Raw genomic sequence first — 16,396 nt, forward strand, 5'->3', positions numbered from 1 at the left:
TACCCTCTTGAGGGAACCATGGGCAAAGATCTACTACAAAGGCAAAAAACTTAATTAATTGCTTTTTCTTAACCTGAGTTCCATGCATTTTGAGGGATTCTTTAATCCCTTGAAGGAAGGCATCATCCTTACTTAATGCTTGCCCCATTGCTCACTGTTTAGGTGGTGGTCATGAACCGGAGACATAGACAATAGGGTAAGGTCGTCAGAATGTCCTCCCTAGCCAGTTTCGCGTTTGGTGGATGCCAGGGACACCTCAAGCATAGTAAGGGCTGTCCTTCTAGTGACCACTGATGTCCCCCAATCTTCATGAGCTTTGTTCCACATTGGGCACCAGTTGTCCCGTCCCACAGGACATCAACACGCGACAAAGACCCTGCAAGATTGAGGGATATGGACAAGAGACTCGGAGGAAATGATCACAAGACAGGAGTCTGATAAAGTGGCATTTTTTTAAAAGATTTATTCATTTTATTACAGCCAGATATATACAGAGGAGAGACAGAGAGGAAGATCTTCCGTCTGATGATTCACTCCCCGAGTGAGCCGCAACGGGCCGATGCGCGCCGATCCGAAGCCGGGAACCTGGAACCTCTTCCGGGTCTCCCACGCGGGTGCAGTGTCCCAATGCATTGGGCTGTCCTCAACTGCTTTCCCAGGCCACAAGCAGGGAGCTGGATGGGAAGTGGAGCTGCCGAGATTAGAACCGGCGCCCATATGGGATCCCGGGGCTTTCAAGGCGAGGACTTTAGCCACTAGGCCACGCCGCCGGGCCCTAAAGTGGCATTTTTTATTTTCTCAAGCCGGCTGATATACTCAGTTGGGCGGGATGTTGGGAGAGGGGAGGATAGGGTAGGCAGGCAATTAGGTGTAGCCAAATGCTAGTGCAGTCAGGATTCCAGGAGCCACAGGGGGAGGGTGTTAGACCTGATAAAGCAGGATGTTGGCAGGGTGAAAGGGTAATAAGACCAAGGGATGCAGAGTTCCAGGGAGGGTTGCTATGGTAATCAAGTCTCCTGGTGTGGGGAGGTTAACTATTCCCTGGGGATAATCTTTAGGGAGTAGCTATGTTCAGGGCAAAAAGTTAGTTGTATGTTTAACTCTAATATATGTTCCTGGTCATGGGAGCTGCTTAGGTCTTTGTCTGTGGCTTCATGGCCCCTTGCCTGTATGTATGGCTTCCCACAGAAAATCAGAGTTAGAGACAGAGAGATCCCCCATTTGTTTGTTCCCTTCCCAACTGGCTGTCATGGCTGGTGGTAGGCCAAATCAAAGCCAGGGGCTTGAAACTCTGTCCAGGCTTCCCACGCTGTTTACTAAGGAGCAGGATTGAAAGTTTGGCAGCTGTTACCTGAACCAGCACGTATATGGGAGAACAATATCACAGATGGTGGTGTAACTGGCCATGCCTTCTCATTTTTAAAGATTTATTTTAATTGGACAGTCAGAAATATAGTGAGGAGGACAAAGAGGAAGATTTTCCATTAATTGATTCACTCCCGAAACAGCCGAAAAGGCTGGAGCTGAGCCAATCTGAAGTCAGGAGCCTAGAGCCTCTTGTGGGCCTCCCACATGGGTGCAGGGTCCCAAAACTGGTCCATCCTCAGTCCATTTCCCAGGCCACAAGCAGGGACCTCAATGGGAAGCATGACTAAAGGAATTGGAACAAGTGACTATAGGGAATTCCAATGGGTGCCAGGTGAGAACTCCAGTTGCTAGGTTACCAAGCCAGGCCCTTTGCCTTCTTAATAATTATATTTTTTTGAGATTTGCCCATATTAAAAAGTTGCACATTACATTTATTTTAACTGATTTGAGTGTAACATGATAGTTGACCCTGAAGTGGGACAACATAGCTGCTATTTCTAGTATATCGTATCAAAGTGATCATTGCTACATTAAATATTTTGTACATGTGTCCTTGTTCATTTAGAGAATAAGTTTATTTTGGTGGTGGGGGAAATGGAGACCTGGACTTGAAAATGCTGTCTTGTACACCTTCCTTCAGCTTGTCTGTATTTTTCCAAATTGCTCTCAGAAGTGCTGGTTACTTTCAGGAAAGTTTGACAGATTGCATGTTTATATGATGGATTGTTTGTTGTCTGAATTCTTCACTAAGATGCAAGCTTCAGGCCCGGCATGGTGTCTTAGCAGCTAAAGTCCTCACCTTGAATGCACCAGGATCTCGTATGGACACCAGTTCTAATCTTGGCGGCTCCGCTTCCCATCCAGCTCCCTGCTTGTGGCTTCAGAAATCAGTTGAGGATGGTCCAAGTCCTTAGGATCCTGTCCCCACAAGGGAGACCCAGAAGAGTTCCCGGCTCCTGGCTACAGATTGGCACAGCACCGGCCATTGCAATCACTTGTGGAGTGAACTTTTGGATGGAAAATATTCTTCCTCTATGTCTCTCCTCCTCTCTGTATATCGCCTTTCCAATAAAAATAAATAAATCTGTAAAAAAAAAAAAAGAAAGAAAGAAAGAAAAAAGCACTTCCCTTAAAGTCTCCAGTAATGGTGGGCAGTGCTGTGCCAGTGCAATAAGGGGTAACACAGAGCCTCATGGGCCACTTGGTGCTGTCCAGTCTGGATCTTTGTGATGTGAACATCTACAGCAGGGAAGCAATATAAGCAACTGTTCTCTCATTCCATTCAAGTGCTTTGGATCAATGTTTTCTTATCTGTCAAACTTTTTAGTAAATAAATAAATACATATATTTAAATATATATAATCATTGGTTGATTGACTTGTTCTGTCCTCTGTCATTTGATGCTTATCTTCCAGAGACCGAAAGCTCGATTGCACGGATCCTAAAAGAAACCAGGGGGGAGGTGGTAGCTCCTGGGCCTGGAAAATAGCCAGGGACCCCCTCACTGCCTTGCGGCGGTGGTCCTGGCATGCTGAGTCCTCATTCTCGGATCCGGCCTGGCTGGGATGCCCCCCAGGACCACACAGAGTCCTGTGGGGCAGCCCAATGGCTTCTGCTCCTGGTTCCAAGGTTCCAATCCTTCCCAAACTCGCCCCGCCTCTTAGCATATGGCCGTGGGGCGGAGCTAGCCCTAAGGCCCTGTTCGTTCCCCAGGTTCCCTCATGGCGTGCTTACCCAGAGGGGAGGTGGTAGCTCCTGGGCCTGGAAAATAGCTAGGGACCCCCTCACTGCCTTGCGGTGGTGGTCCTGGCATGCTGAGTCCTCGTTCTCGGATCCGGCCTGGCTGGGCCACCACCCAGGACCACACAGAGTCCTGTGGGGCAGCCCATTGGCTTCTGGTCCAGGTTCTAAGGTTCAATCGGTGGATTCTCCAACGACCGCATTGTGCCTAAAGTGGTGAGACTGGCAACAATACAGTTCTGTAGAACTATAAAAAGCACTTTGCCGGCTCTGTCATTGGACCAGAGATGGTCTCCCCAAGAAACTGATGGACATTTTTGGACAATGGGATGTGGGTCTTCTTGCCTGGTGGATGCGCGCAGTGGGGAATCCCAGCTGAATTTGATCCGTGGTGGTGCAACAGGTTGAGGAATACATTATGGTGGAGGTGGGGGAGAATCTCAGGGCCTATAGAACCATGACACATAATGCAATGTAATAAAAAAAATATATATATATATATAATCAATATATGTGTATTACATATACAGAATGTAAAGTGCTATATTATATATTAAATAATATACAAATTATATATAATAGACATAAATAATCCATGCAATGTCTTTTATATTCATATTTATATTTCTACTCAAATATTCATATTTATAATACTATATATTATAGATAGATTATGTTTACATAGAGAAAAAGAGTGCGTGTGTATGTGTATGTGTGTTGTGGAAGAATCCCAGTGACATTACAGGTGTTTTATTCTTAATTTCTATTATTGAAAAGTCAAATCTACAAAGAGAATTAGAGACAAACAGAAAGATCTTCCATCCACTGGTTCACTCCCTAAGTGGAAGTAGCACCCAAAGCTGACCTGATCTGAAGCTAGGATCCAGGAGCCAGTAACTTTTTCCAGGTCTCCCAGGGTGCTGAATTTCAAGGCTTTGAGCTATCCTCTATTGCTTTCCCAGGCCACATGGAAAACACGGAGCTTGAAGGGAAGTGGGGCTGCTGGCACACTAACTGGCACACATATTGGATCTCTGATCTTTCAGGCTAGGATTTAGCCACTAGGCTTTTGTGCTGGGGCCAAGCTCGTGTCTTTGACTTAGGTTCTTTACTGTGTCAATCATTTTGATAATATTTATTCGCCATGAAGATTCTCCAGAATATTAACTTTTCATTTATCTTCTTTTTTTTAAACTGGCTTAAGAATTTTTGCAACCACTCTCTCATTGTTGATAATGTTAATGGCCTGAATATTTTTCTGAACACCCCAAGATTTTGAATCAGTTGATTTGGTTACCTCTGTGTGTTCTCTTTCTCTCTGAATGTCTCTCTGTATGTCTCCTCTCTCTCTCCCTTCACACACACACACACACACACACACACACTCACACACACACTCTACCATTATGCTCTCATTGCATTGAAGTTATGCAACCAAAGGAACCCTGGAAAAAGCTGAAACCATGCTGTTAATATTTTCTGCCCCTCAAACTCTTTATATATTATCCATCCTCTAATATATCATTTCAGTAAGAATGGACAGTGGCTGGCACCATGGCATAATGTGTAAGGCACCATCTGCAGCACCAGTGTTCTATATGCGATGCTCCAACTATGATCCAGCTCCCTGCTAAGGTATTGGGAAAGCAGCGCAACATGGCCCAGGGGAGACCTGGAAGAAGCTGTGGACTCCTGGCTTAAGACCAGCCTAGCTCTGGCCACTGTGACAATGTAAGTGGGAAATGGAAGAATTTCTGCCTCTGTATGTCTCTCTTTGTAACTCTTGATTCTAAATTACATGTATTTTTAAAAATCTCAAATGTTTTTGGAGAGTTCTTCCTCCCACCCACTCCACCCAATTCTGTAATAAATAAACTCAATGCAAATTATTTGGACCAAACCTTCACCTCCAATGAGCTGAGATCCCACAGGAGTTCCAGTTTATGTCTTGGTTGCTGCACTTTCTTTCCAACTCCCAGTGTGTGGCTAGGAAAAGGAGAAGAGGAGGGCCGGAAATCATCATGGACTGCATCCACAGGGGAGTTGCAGAAGAGGCTCCTGGTTCTGGATCAGTTCAGCTCCAGCCACTGCGGCCACCTGGGGAGTGAACTGGTGAATGGAAGATCTTTTTCTCTGTTTCTTTTCTTCTCTGTATATCTGAGACAAAAAGATCTTTCACCCACTGGCTCACTTACCAAGTGACCACAATGTTTGGAGCAGAGCTGATGTGAAGCCAGGAGCCAATTTTTATTGCATAGCGAGATACACAGAGGAAGAGAGACCAAGAAAAACATCTTTCTTCCACTAGTCCACTCCCAAAGTATCCACAAAGGCAAAAATTTATCCAAATCCAGGAGCCAGGAGCTTGTTCCCAGTCTCCTATGTGGGTGCAGGATCCCAAGGCTTTGTGCCAGCCTTGACTGCTTTCTTAGGCTACATGCAGGAAGCTGTATGGAAAATAAAGCAGCTCTGACATGAATTTGTGCCCATATGGGATCCCAATGCGTTCAAGGCTAGGGCTTTAACCACTCCTCTATCATACTGGGCCCCAAATACAAGTTTTTCTCTTACAATCACAGAGCTTAGCCTCAAGGCTTCTTGAGATTAAATGAAAAATGGCCTAGTAATGAAACTTAGTTTTGTGCCACTCTTTTCCAACTAAGAGTTGTTTCAGAAAAATTTCAAAATTGTTCGTGTTAAAGTGTAAATGCACTTGACTGATGTATGTTTCCTAAGTCATCTTGGCATACTTAACAGGTATAAATTGTGCAAAGGTAAAAGACTACTGTTCCAAATATGATGTTAAATCTAACATTCTCTTTTATTTAAAATGATTGTTGTGTCCTCAATAATGAAAAGTGTTTGGAAAAAGAAAATTTTGAATGTCTTGTGAAATATTTTCCCTGCAAGAGAATGGCTACATAACCCTGGTTTGGAAAAAATGCAAAAAAATCACAAAAGATTTAATAATATGATAATACCTGAATCAATTAATGCAAATGTATTAAGTTATTAAAATTAATAAAATAAAACTGTCAAACTCTAGTTGGGAAAACCTGAGCTTTAAAGGAGTAAAGGTTGCCTCTGGATATAAATTTTTATTTTGAAGTATTTGAGTGATCACTTTATCAGTGAAAAAATCTGATGTGTAATCTGTAAACTCTAACTGTAATCTATAACTTGATTAAATGTGTAAATGTTATTTTGTGCTCCTTTGCATATTTGTTAGGATCGTTTTCTCTGACTTTGGGATTTCCAGATAGGCCCCTGGACCCCTGGAGATCTCAAAATACAACACGAAAACCAAAAGAGTCAGAAAACTGTGTTTGTCTGGTTTTTGTTTTATGTTTGTTTGTTATGAAGGTATTGGCTATTTGGATTGTATGCAAAGTATTACCAAGGTATGAAAGTATGCTATGTCATTAAGGCTAAAAATGATTCTAATGGTCCTATTGTTACTATTGATATCATATTGAAAAGGAACAAAACTTTTGTAAAAAACCTTTTTACTTCTGAGAATTATTATTTTCAAAGAAACACTCTGAAGTTAATCCTGCAGCAGAATCGTGGCTCTACTACTGAGCTGGCCTGGCTCCAAGCTGCCTTCCCACTGTCTACTCGACTGGGAAATAAATCACCAATTGAGGTAATGGAGCTCTTAACCAGCATTGCCAGATTCTACTGAGAGAGGCTCAAATGGCAGCTAGAAAGCCAACCAAACTTTCTAAGGTAAGCAAGATGCTCAGAGGCCCAATAACCCCCTGAGATGTTTCTTATGTCTGCTAGAGGCATACGACTTGTACACCCTGATAGATCCTGAGGTGCCTGAGAACAGGTGCAGTATAAATGTAGCCTTTGTGTACCAGTTGGCTCCTAATGTTTAACATAAGTTAGCAAAGGTAAAAGAGTTTAAGAAAAAGCTGTTATCTGAAATGGTGGGGGTAGCTCAAAAGACCCATCCTTAAACTAAAACATGAATAATGAATTTTGGACAAGGAACTATTGTTCATTCTTTCCTTGTGATGCTGGAATGCCCATAGAATCTTTGCTATCTGAGCCAACACATGATTGCCAAGACAGCCTAAATTCTTCAGCAAACCTGAGGGCCAACTTGATAGACATTCCATGTCCTGACCTGCATAAAATCCTATTTACAGATGAAATCAGCTACATCATCAACAGGATCAGGTACATGGTGTAGTGGTCATCTAACATGATCAAATCATATGGGCCCAAGCACTACAACATGAAACAGTTGCCCAGAGGATGAATTAATTGCCCTGACCCAGGCCCTGAGATGCGCCAAAAAAAAACCTATAAGCTGTTGCCAGTGCCCATGTCCATGGGGCCCTTTATCATGATATGAGACTTACCAAACAACCAAAGAAATTGCATAAAAACTAGTGGGGCCTCCTTCAGATGCTCCTAGTCCTATAGGAATGAACACTACCACAGACCCCTCAGTATTTGAGTGATCAAATGGATGTGAAATGAACTCATAGGACAAAGATCGATTCCAAAGGAGAAACATAGCTGATGAATAATTTCACTGAGATTCTCCTGGGAAAATATGGTACCAGTACCTCCTGAGATGAGACACTTTCTCTGGCTCGGTAGAGTCATTCACCAGCAACACAGAAACAGCTCAGGTAGTAGCCAAGATGTTTGTCTCTGAAACTGTCCCCAGCTTTGGCCTTCCTCTAACCATGGGGTTCAACAATGGCCTGATATTCATCCTTAAAAATCACACAATTGCTAGTACAGATCTTAAATATTAATTGGAAGTTACACTGTGCATATAGGCTTTAGAGTTCCCTTAAGGAAAATTTTAACTAAAAATTAGAGACTGGCAAAACTGGATGAGCCTCCTTCCCTTTGCCCTCCTGTGAGCCCATTGTATTCCTTATGTGCAAGACGTCACCCTGTTGTCTAGGAGGCAACCACCCAAGCAGGGGACTGAGTTAAATAATGATTCCCTCCTTAAGTCATTACAGACTCTATAGGTTGTCCTTCAGCAGACTCACAGCCTGGTAAAGACGGCACATCCAGGAACAATAAGGACAGTATCTCACTCCAATTCCTGTGAACTCCAGCCTATGGACTTGGTGTGGATTAAGAAACAAAAGCCTGCCATCCTTGAGCCACACTGGACTGTATCCCTGCCAGTAATTCTGACTTACACACCAACAGTAACAAAATTTGCAGGAAAATGTCACTGGATCCACCACATGTAGACTCAATGCTGGACACATGGATTGTAAAGGCCACAGAAGACCTGTGAAAATAAGGCTTTCTTGGGCCCGGTGTGGTGGCTTAGCACCTAACGTCCTCGCTTTAAATGTGCCGGGATCCCGTATGGGCACCTGTTCTATTCCTGGCAGCTCCACTTCCCATCAAGCTCCTTCCTTGTGGCCTGGGAAGGCAGTGAATGGTGGCCGGAGCCCTTGCGATGCTGCACCCATGTGGGAGACCTGGAGGCGGTTCCTTGCTCCTGGCTTCAGATCAGTGCAGCACCAGACTTTGCAGTCACTTAGGGAATGAATCATCAAATGAAAGATCTTCCTGTCTGTCTCTCCTCCTCTGTGTGTATCTGACTTTGCAATAAAAATAAATAAATCTTTTTTTTAAGATAATGCTTTCCTGAAAGAATTCCTAATACTTGTAATGCTGCTAAGCCTAACTGCTCGTGGGGGCAAATAAGAATGGGCTCTCCCTGCACCAACTAGTTAATTATACTTAAGGACTAAGACTTCTCTGCCTTTGGGTGGAACCCTTAGGTGGAGTTTACCCTGGCTTGCTACTTTCCTCTCTGCCCTGGATAGCCCTCTAATACTAATGTTTCCAGAACTACTTGTAGGCCTGTGTGTTATAAACTGTTTAACAAATTTATAACTGATTATGACCAGGCAGTAAAGCCCATGGTACTAAGGACCCATTCTCAGTATATTAATAATCAGAACAGGGAGCGCTTGATTTGATTTCCCAGAAAAAAAAAAAAAAAACAATGGGGAATGTGACAGGGTGAAAATTATAGAGTGAGTGTATCCCATGGTCAGCAGTGGGGTTAGACTGACCCTTGTCCCCTGCGGAGTAGCAATTTGTTAGGCATTTCTATAAAAAGAGCCCCATGAAAAGAGTTCCCATGAAAGAAGAAATCAGGTAATGGTTACTGAACCCCATTAAGAATGGAAAACTGGAGCCAAAAATTCCAAACATTAGGTAAACAAATTAATATGGCTAGCTTAGAATCTTCCCTGAACTCCTTGGCCCAGGTGGCACTCCAACATAGTTGGGGACTTGTACTTAAAACAAGGAGGCCTTTGAATGACTCAGAAAAACCTGCTGATTCTATGCAAATCAGTCTGGAAAAACTGAAAATAGTCTATTCCTAGACAGAAATCATCTCAAGGAAAGAGGAAAGCATAGAGAAGATGAACAAAATTGGTTTGAGAGTTTCTTCTAGTCACCTTGCTCACCAGATTGATTAAGGCTTTATGCTTTTGCTCTTAGGATTGCTAAATAGGCTGTATTAATATTAATTGCAGGGTTCAATGTATAAAAAAGTTAATAATGCTACATTTATGGTCCTCAGGTCTCATTCTAATTGCTTTTCTGCAAATGACAATGTGCCAAAGGCTTGACTCTAGTTGCTAGAATAGGGTGAGAATGTGATTTCCTGTCACAAAATGGAATCACGTTGGTTCAGATCTACTTGCGTTTGTTAATCCACTCTTTATGCTTCTGTACAAAATGTTTTGCCAGTTTCCTGCTTTCTGGGCCAGATCACTGGGCTAATATGCCCTGCTAGCAACCCTTAATTTGAGGAACTAATATTGTATAATTTATTCACTCATTATTTCTTTTCTATGGCTGCCCCTGTGGCTGCCCAAGCCCACCCATTATCCCCATGGCAGGCTCCTGTGGTTATTATAGCCTACCAATTGTCCACCCATTGTCCCCAAGGCAGCCTCCTGCAGCTGCCCAACTCACCTGCTTCCCATGGCTGTATAACACTTTGTATAAAAACTCAGCTAGCTCCCACCTTGAAAGGAGTGCTGACTCCAGCCACTAGGTCTGTTTTTCTGTCTCCTCAAAAACTTTTGCTGCTTAACAGAGTTGTCGAGGGTGTAATTCTTAGGGAGAGACTGAGTCTGGATGCAGCAAATAAGCCTATAACATATAGCCCTAGTAATGCAGGATTATTGAGAATGTTTCCCCTGGGATCAGACACAGAATGGGTTGCATCTCCTCACAACCACACTCCATGTTGCAGTGGAAATGTGGACATGGACACAATCAACAAGCAGAAAACACAGATGTGAGAATCCACCTTGAAGCAGCACTAGAGAAATCAGTCAACAAGGCAAAGAGTATCCTACAAAATTGAAACTGATCTTCTACAAACTGGCAATTGGACCAGATCCAACAAATGGAAATCAACAGCCTGAGAATCTTCCTGAAGTAAAAACAAATAATTAACTTCTTGAATCCATTTCCACAACCATACCAAAAATACATTGAATAGAATAAAACTTTTAAATCTTAACTTTCTTAATCTCATACAGATTGTCACAAATAAGCCTACAAAATATAACACAAGAAACAGCATTATTGAAAATGGTTCTCCTGGGATTGGATGCAAACAAGGCTGCCTCTTCTACTGAACAGGCTCCAGGTATACAATGGGAATGTAATCATGGAAACAACAAACAAGCAGAAGACACAAAGCCTAAGTACCTACTAGAAACATAAATAAATAAATAAATAAATAAATAAATAAATAAATAAACAAACAAATAAATAACTCTCAGGATACCTTAGATAATCCAAACGATGAATTAACCAGTTCACATGATGACTTCCTCCAAAGGGGGAAGAATTACAATCTGCAGAATAATGTAATGCGCCAAATAAAGACAAACAATGTTATTCCATCAAATTTTTTTTTTAAAAAGGGGGGGATTGGTGAGACTGGAAAAGGAGTCTATTTACATGTGAAATACAACCAAAGAAAACATGTATGTAAGATCTGTAAGCGTTGTTTACAGCAACCCTGTAAATAACACCCTTGGTATAGTGAACCAAATAGGTGGAGAATGTGCAAAGAAGTTCCAAAAGAAGATTGTGGGGGGATGGTTGTGGAAGTTTGATATTCATAGAATTGCCACTCAACAACCACAGGTTCTGCCAAGCACCAAATAATAGTGAGAGCGCGGACATGTGGATGGATGAGTTGGACCAACAAATAGGTTATAGGACACCAACTTTGGTGGGCCATGAGCAGGTGAAAGTGAGAGAGGAGTCAGAATGGGTAGCAGGCACTTAGGGTGTTCTGGGTCCCTGAGTCATTTTTTCTCAAAATGAAATGGCATTTTCTCCACCATGTCTTGGATTCACCAGAACACGTTTCTTCCAAGAGACAAGTGCATATTTACCATATCAGAAACACACTGCCCCAAGGAACAAGGGTGACATTAACGTATCTATTCCCCATCTAAAGCACCAGCCCAATTCTGTCTTGGCCATTGCCAAGGGTGTAGTGTCAGACTGGTCTCATTATCATTACAAAGGACAAAGGAAGTTCACCAGGAACACTTTTTGGGCCTTTTGTCCCATGGTCAAGCACCATGCAAATAGGAATCATTTGTTTGTGGAGAAACTCCTTGGATGTCATGCTGTAAAAGACACTTTCCCCACCATTAACTTGGGGCTTTTCTTTCTCCTGCCACTACGTCAGAGGCCTAGGGTCCTTTTTCTCTTTCCTCCTGCCACTATTCAAGAGGTACAGGTTCTATCTCTCCTATAACCCCTTCCCATCATAAGGATGGGAGTCTCTCTTCACAGCTTTTCTGATAAACCTTGCTTTAAAACTAAACTGTGTCGGGCCTGGCGGCATGGCCTAGCGGCTAAAGTCCTCGCCTTGAAAGCCCCTGGATCCCATATGGGCGCTGGTTCTAATCCCGGGAGCTCTACTTCCCATCCAGCTCCCTGTACACTTCCCTGCTTGTGGCCTGGGAAGGCAGTTGAGGATGGCCCAATGCATTGGGACCCTGCACCCGCGTGGGAGACCCGGAAGAGGTTCCAGTTTCCCGGCTTCGGATCGGCGCGCATCAGCCCATTGTGGCTCACTTGGGGAGTGAATCATCGGACGGAAGATCTTCCTCTCTGTCTCTCCTCCTCTGTGTATATCTGACTATAATAAAATGAATAAATCTTTAAAAAAAAAAACTGTGTCTGCATGATAATTCTTCTTTCCCATGAGACAAGAATTGAGGTTACTCCATATTCTGGTTCTAAAACCCTACAACAAGAGGTCAGAACTCAGAACCTGAACTGCAGCCTTGGCCCTCACTCTTGCTGCACTCACATAACCCCATGTGGCTGTACTGGCAACAGGGATCATTCTGATTGGCTGCATCTCTGAAGTCACAGGACTATGACCATACAAGCTGTCCAATCAGCAGCTGCCTGGTCGTAACAACCCACAATTCTAAAGCCTCAGCATTCTAGAAATGCCATGGTGACAGACAGGCTCCTCTGCCTGGTGGAGACATTTGGTTAGTGGCTCAGATTCTGCTTTCTGTGGTCTTTCTCCCCACATGCCCTGACACGTGAGGATGTTTAGCCCCCATGGAAGCCAGCAGATTGTGAGTGTATGGGGCTGGGTGACTACTGTGAGTGTGAGTGTGCAAATATTTTGAATGTTAGGGCTTTTTCAACACTGGTATCATGAAAATGTTTCATTTTCCATCGATGAGGACCTCCAAGGATCCAAACTGATCCAGTTCTCCATTAAAATCTTGCATCCAAGCTGAGCCTCTCCCCAGGAAGTGCAGCACAGACTACTCTCCTAAACAGTAAAGTTTATTCAGGGGCCAGGTAAGCTAACCAGCTGTAGATCAGCTCTCCTTTCCTTTAGAGAGTGACCCCAATGTGAAAGTTAGAAGGGTTTTGATGTAAAGTGTTATACAGTCATGGGAAGCAGGTGAGTTGGGCAGTCACAGGAGGCTGCCATGGGATCAGTGGGTGGTCCAAGGTAGCCACAGGAGGCCTCCATAGGAATAATGGGTGAATAAATCATTCCCTGAAACCAAGAATTGCAGACAGGGCATGTTTCTCCTTGTGATCTGGTCCCAAAAGCAGACAGCTGGCAAATCATTTTGTACCGATGTGTAGAGAGCAGATTAGTAATCTTGTGCAGGCCTGAACCAAAGTGACTCCAGATTGTGATTGGATTTTACATTTCCCCCTCTTCTAGTAACTAGAGTCAAACCCTTGACTCATTATCATCATAAACATGAATTAGGTAATATTGAGATCTGAGGACCACGAGTTTAACAGTATTGATTCTATGTTTTATAGAGTCATTCAAGCAAGTAACAACACAAGGACCTATCAGTAATCCTAAAAGCAAAAGCGGAAGGGGGCCAGCAATGGCCATAATGAAAGTGCTGAGCCAAGGTGACCAAGCAAATAGGCTCTCAAATCAGTTTTGTTGATTTTCTCTTAGCCCTTTTCTTTCCTTGAGACAGCTTCTGACTAGAGATAGTCATTTCTAATTACTCCAGAGTGATATGTATAGAAGCAGCAGGTTTCTTTCAGGGATGTACAAAGGGCTCCTTGTTTTAAACACAGATCTAGACCTCAACTGCTTTGCAGGACCACCTCAGCCAAGGAGGATAAGGAGATCTTTAAGTTGGACACTGATGTTTCTAATTCAGAGAGGTCCACATCCACTTGTTTACATAATATGTGAAGCGTTGGCTCCCAGTTATGAGGGCAGCCCCTCCAAGAGCTGTGGAGCCAGCTATTCCCAATCTAACCATAACTGACACTAGGGCAGAGGCAGCTCTTTCATCTGTGGGCCAGCTCCCAGTGTATTCTTCCCCCTCCCCTCAAATAGTAGCCAATTCGGGAAATTATGTGGAAAAGGGCACCCATTGCTTTGTTGTGTGTGTGATAATCCTGTCCGTGAAAGGCAGCAATTGATTCCTACAGTACAAGCAAGCCATGATCCTTCTGGAGCTGCTAAGTAACTATTTTCTCCAAGGTCCCCAAGGCTGAGTTTGTACATTTGGCTGCATGAAATTTGGTAGGGGGAGTTACCGATATTAAGCTCATTATTTAAGAAACAGTAACTCATCCTTCAAGGTTCCCAAGAGTGAGCTTGGATTCCTTGCCCCAGCTGGCAAAGCCCCTGGACATGGCCTTGTTCAGCACTTACATTGTGGATATGTTGGGGTAGTTGCTCTACATTGCTGTGGGTGACAAAGCCTATATAATATGGTGGTTCAGGGTTGACACATGGCCAACGGTCCTGGGTGTCACTGGAATTTGTTGCATTAAGAAAAAAAAACTGAGTTTAGCATATTTAATAGAGATCTCTGTGGGTAATTGACTTATATTCTGAGGGGTGGTCTGTTGCTCTTAGTGCTGTAACTTGCCATGTGGAAGAGGTAATTGAAGCCTGTGGCTGTGCCTGCGGCACATGTGGTGCACATGTGGTATAATCTGTCTGCTCGGGACAATTGAGTTGATTGGCATTTTAGGGCTGTAACATTGTATGGTAAATATTGCCTCTGGGTCCCAAAAATAATAAGTAGTCATGGTCTCCATGTGAGTCTTGTGTTCGAGGTGAAATCTTGCAGTTTCTTTTTTTAACCTGAATAGCTATAGGGTTACTTTATCTATTTTACAAGGTCCCAGAGTTGTTTCTCTTTTGAAGGCAATATAACTGTCTGGGACTCGGGACTGCCAGGAGGCTATTGTTTCACAGCCTCAAGCACAGTAGTGATAGTCTCCAGTACCTCCACAGTGTGCGTTTTCTTTATCAGGGCATACATAAAGTTTCTTGCCTTGCCTCCCACACCCATAGATTATTAGTGGACTATTCCAGTATCTTCCAAATAGTTGACAGAGAACAGACCGATATGTAGGGACCCCATAGTTGGATACCTGCTTAACTACAGTCCCATCCTCTGTTTTACTTAACTCCAAAGTATAGTTAATCATTGATGTAGGGAATGCAATAGAGTCCCATCCATCCAATTTCTATTTAAGATCAATAACATCAATATTACAGAGGTGCTAAAGAGTTTCTTTGGTAAGTCTTATCTTCAGTGGGTCCCAAGAGTGTCTGATGATTCTCCATTTCTTACCTGATGTGTGAAGACCTGTGACCATGCCAGTTGCTCCACTGGGCTGGTTTCCTGTGGGTTGGTGGCCATTGCTGGCTGCTGCCTGGAGTTGGTGTCCTTTTCGACCTGGGAGTGGTGAATCCACACCTTGGTCCTGTCTACCTTAATGGCTGTTGGAGTGGTTAGGATTATAGTGCATGGTCCTTTCCAGAGTGGTTGCAGGGTTTCAGTTTGATGTCTCTTGATCCAAACCTGATCATCTCATCGGAAACAAGGTTGTTATACTGGGTGGCCAGAAAGCTGCCTCCACATCAGACATCAGTTCCTTTTGAATTTTCTGGAAATTCAAAGGATTTTCTGCAAGGAAATTAAAAGCCAGTCATGGAGCCTAGCACAATAGTGCTGTTGTTAAAGTCCTCGCCTTTCATGTGCATGGATCCCATATGGGCACTGGATCCAATCCTGGTGGTCCCGCTTCCCATCCAGGTCCCTGTCTGTAGCCTGGGAAAGCAGTTGAGGATGGCCCAAAGCCTTGGGATCCAGCACCCACATGGAGACCCTTAAGAGCTCCTGGCTCCTGGCTTCAGATTAGCTCAGCTCCAGGTGTTGTGGCCACTTGGGGAGTGAACCATCTGATGGAAGTTCTTCCTCTACTTCTCTCTGTATATCTGTCTCTCCAAAAAAAAAAAAAAAAACAAATCTTAGAAAAAAGTCACCATGACTGATAATTTACAGGGTTTCTTCTCCTATCTTGGTCAAAATGGTTGGGGGGCTCTCCCAAACATGGTCTCAAAAGAGTGAACACCTTAATGCTGGGGGTACATCTTGTTCTAAATAGCACAAAAGGCAGCATGCCCACACAGTTTTCGTGAGTCTCTAGGAATAGTTTTACCAAGGTCTCCCTTAGGGGCCGATTTACTCTCTACCTGGTCAGAGCTTTGGGGTCTAAGGCACAATATAATTTCCCATTTATGCCACACATGGGGCTATTGCTTGTAACACCAGGGCAATAAAGTCAGGGCCATGAGCTGAGCCTATATGGAAAGGCAGTCCACATCTAGGAATAATCTAATGTAATAGTTTTTCAGCAGTCATGCTTGCAATTTCAGTCTTAGTAGAGAAAACTTCTGCCCATCCTGATAATGCATCTA

The 16,396-nt window shown here is 43.5% G+C and overlaps 1 protein-coding gene across 1 annotated transcript in view; it reads right to left on the bottom strand.

The window, feature by feature from the left end:
* LOC131482927 (zinc finger protein 208-like) overlaps positions 1-16,396 on the bottom strand; it is an 887,045-nt gene that overhangs the window by 850,638 nt on the left and 20,011 nt on the right. Inside the window, 1 exon segment of the mRNA XM_058679158.1 lies at positions 15,267-15,281. Within this exon segment, the coding sequence (XP_058535141.1) occupies positions 15,267-15,281 (15 nt within the window).

Source organism: Ochotona princeps, chromosome 21 (genome assembly GCF_030435755.1).
Source record: "Ochotona princeps isolate mOchPri1 chromosome 21, mOchPri1.hap1, whole genome shotgun sequence".
NCBI lineage: Eukaryota > Metazoa > Chordata > Mammalia > Lagomorpha > Ochotonidae > Ochotona > Ochotona princeps.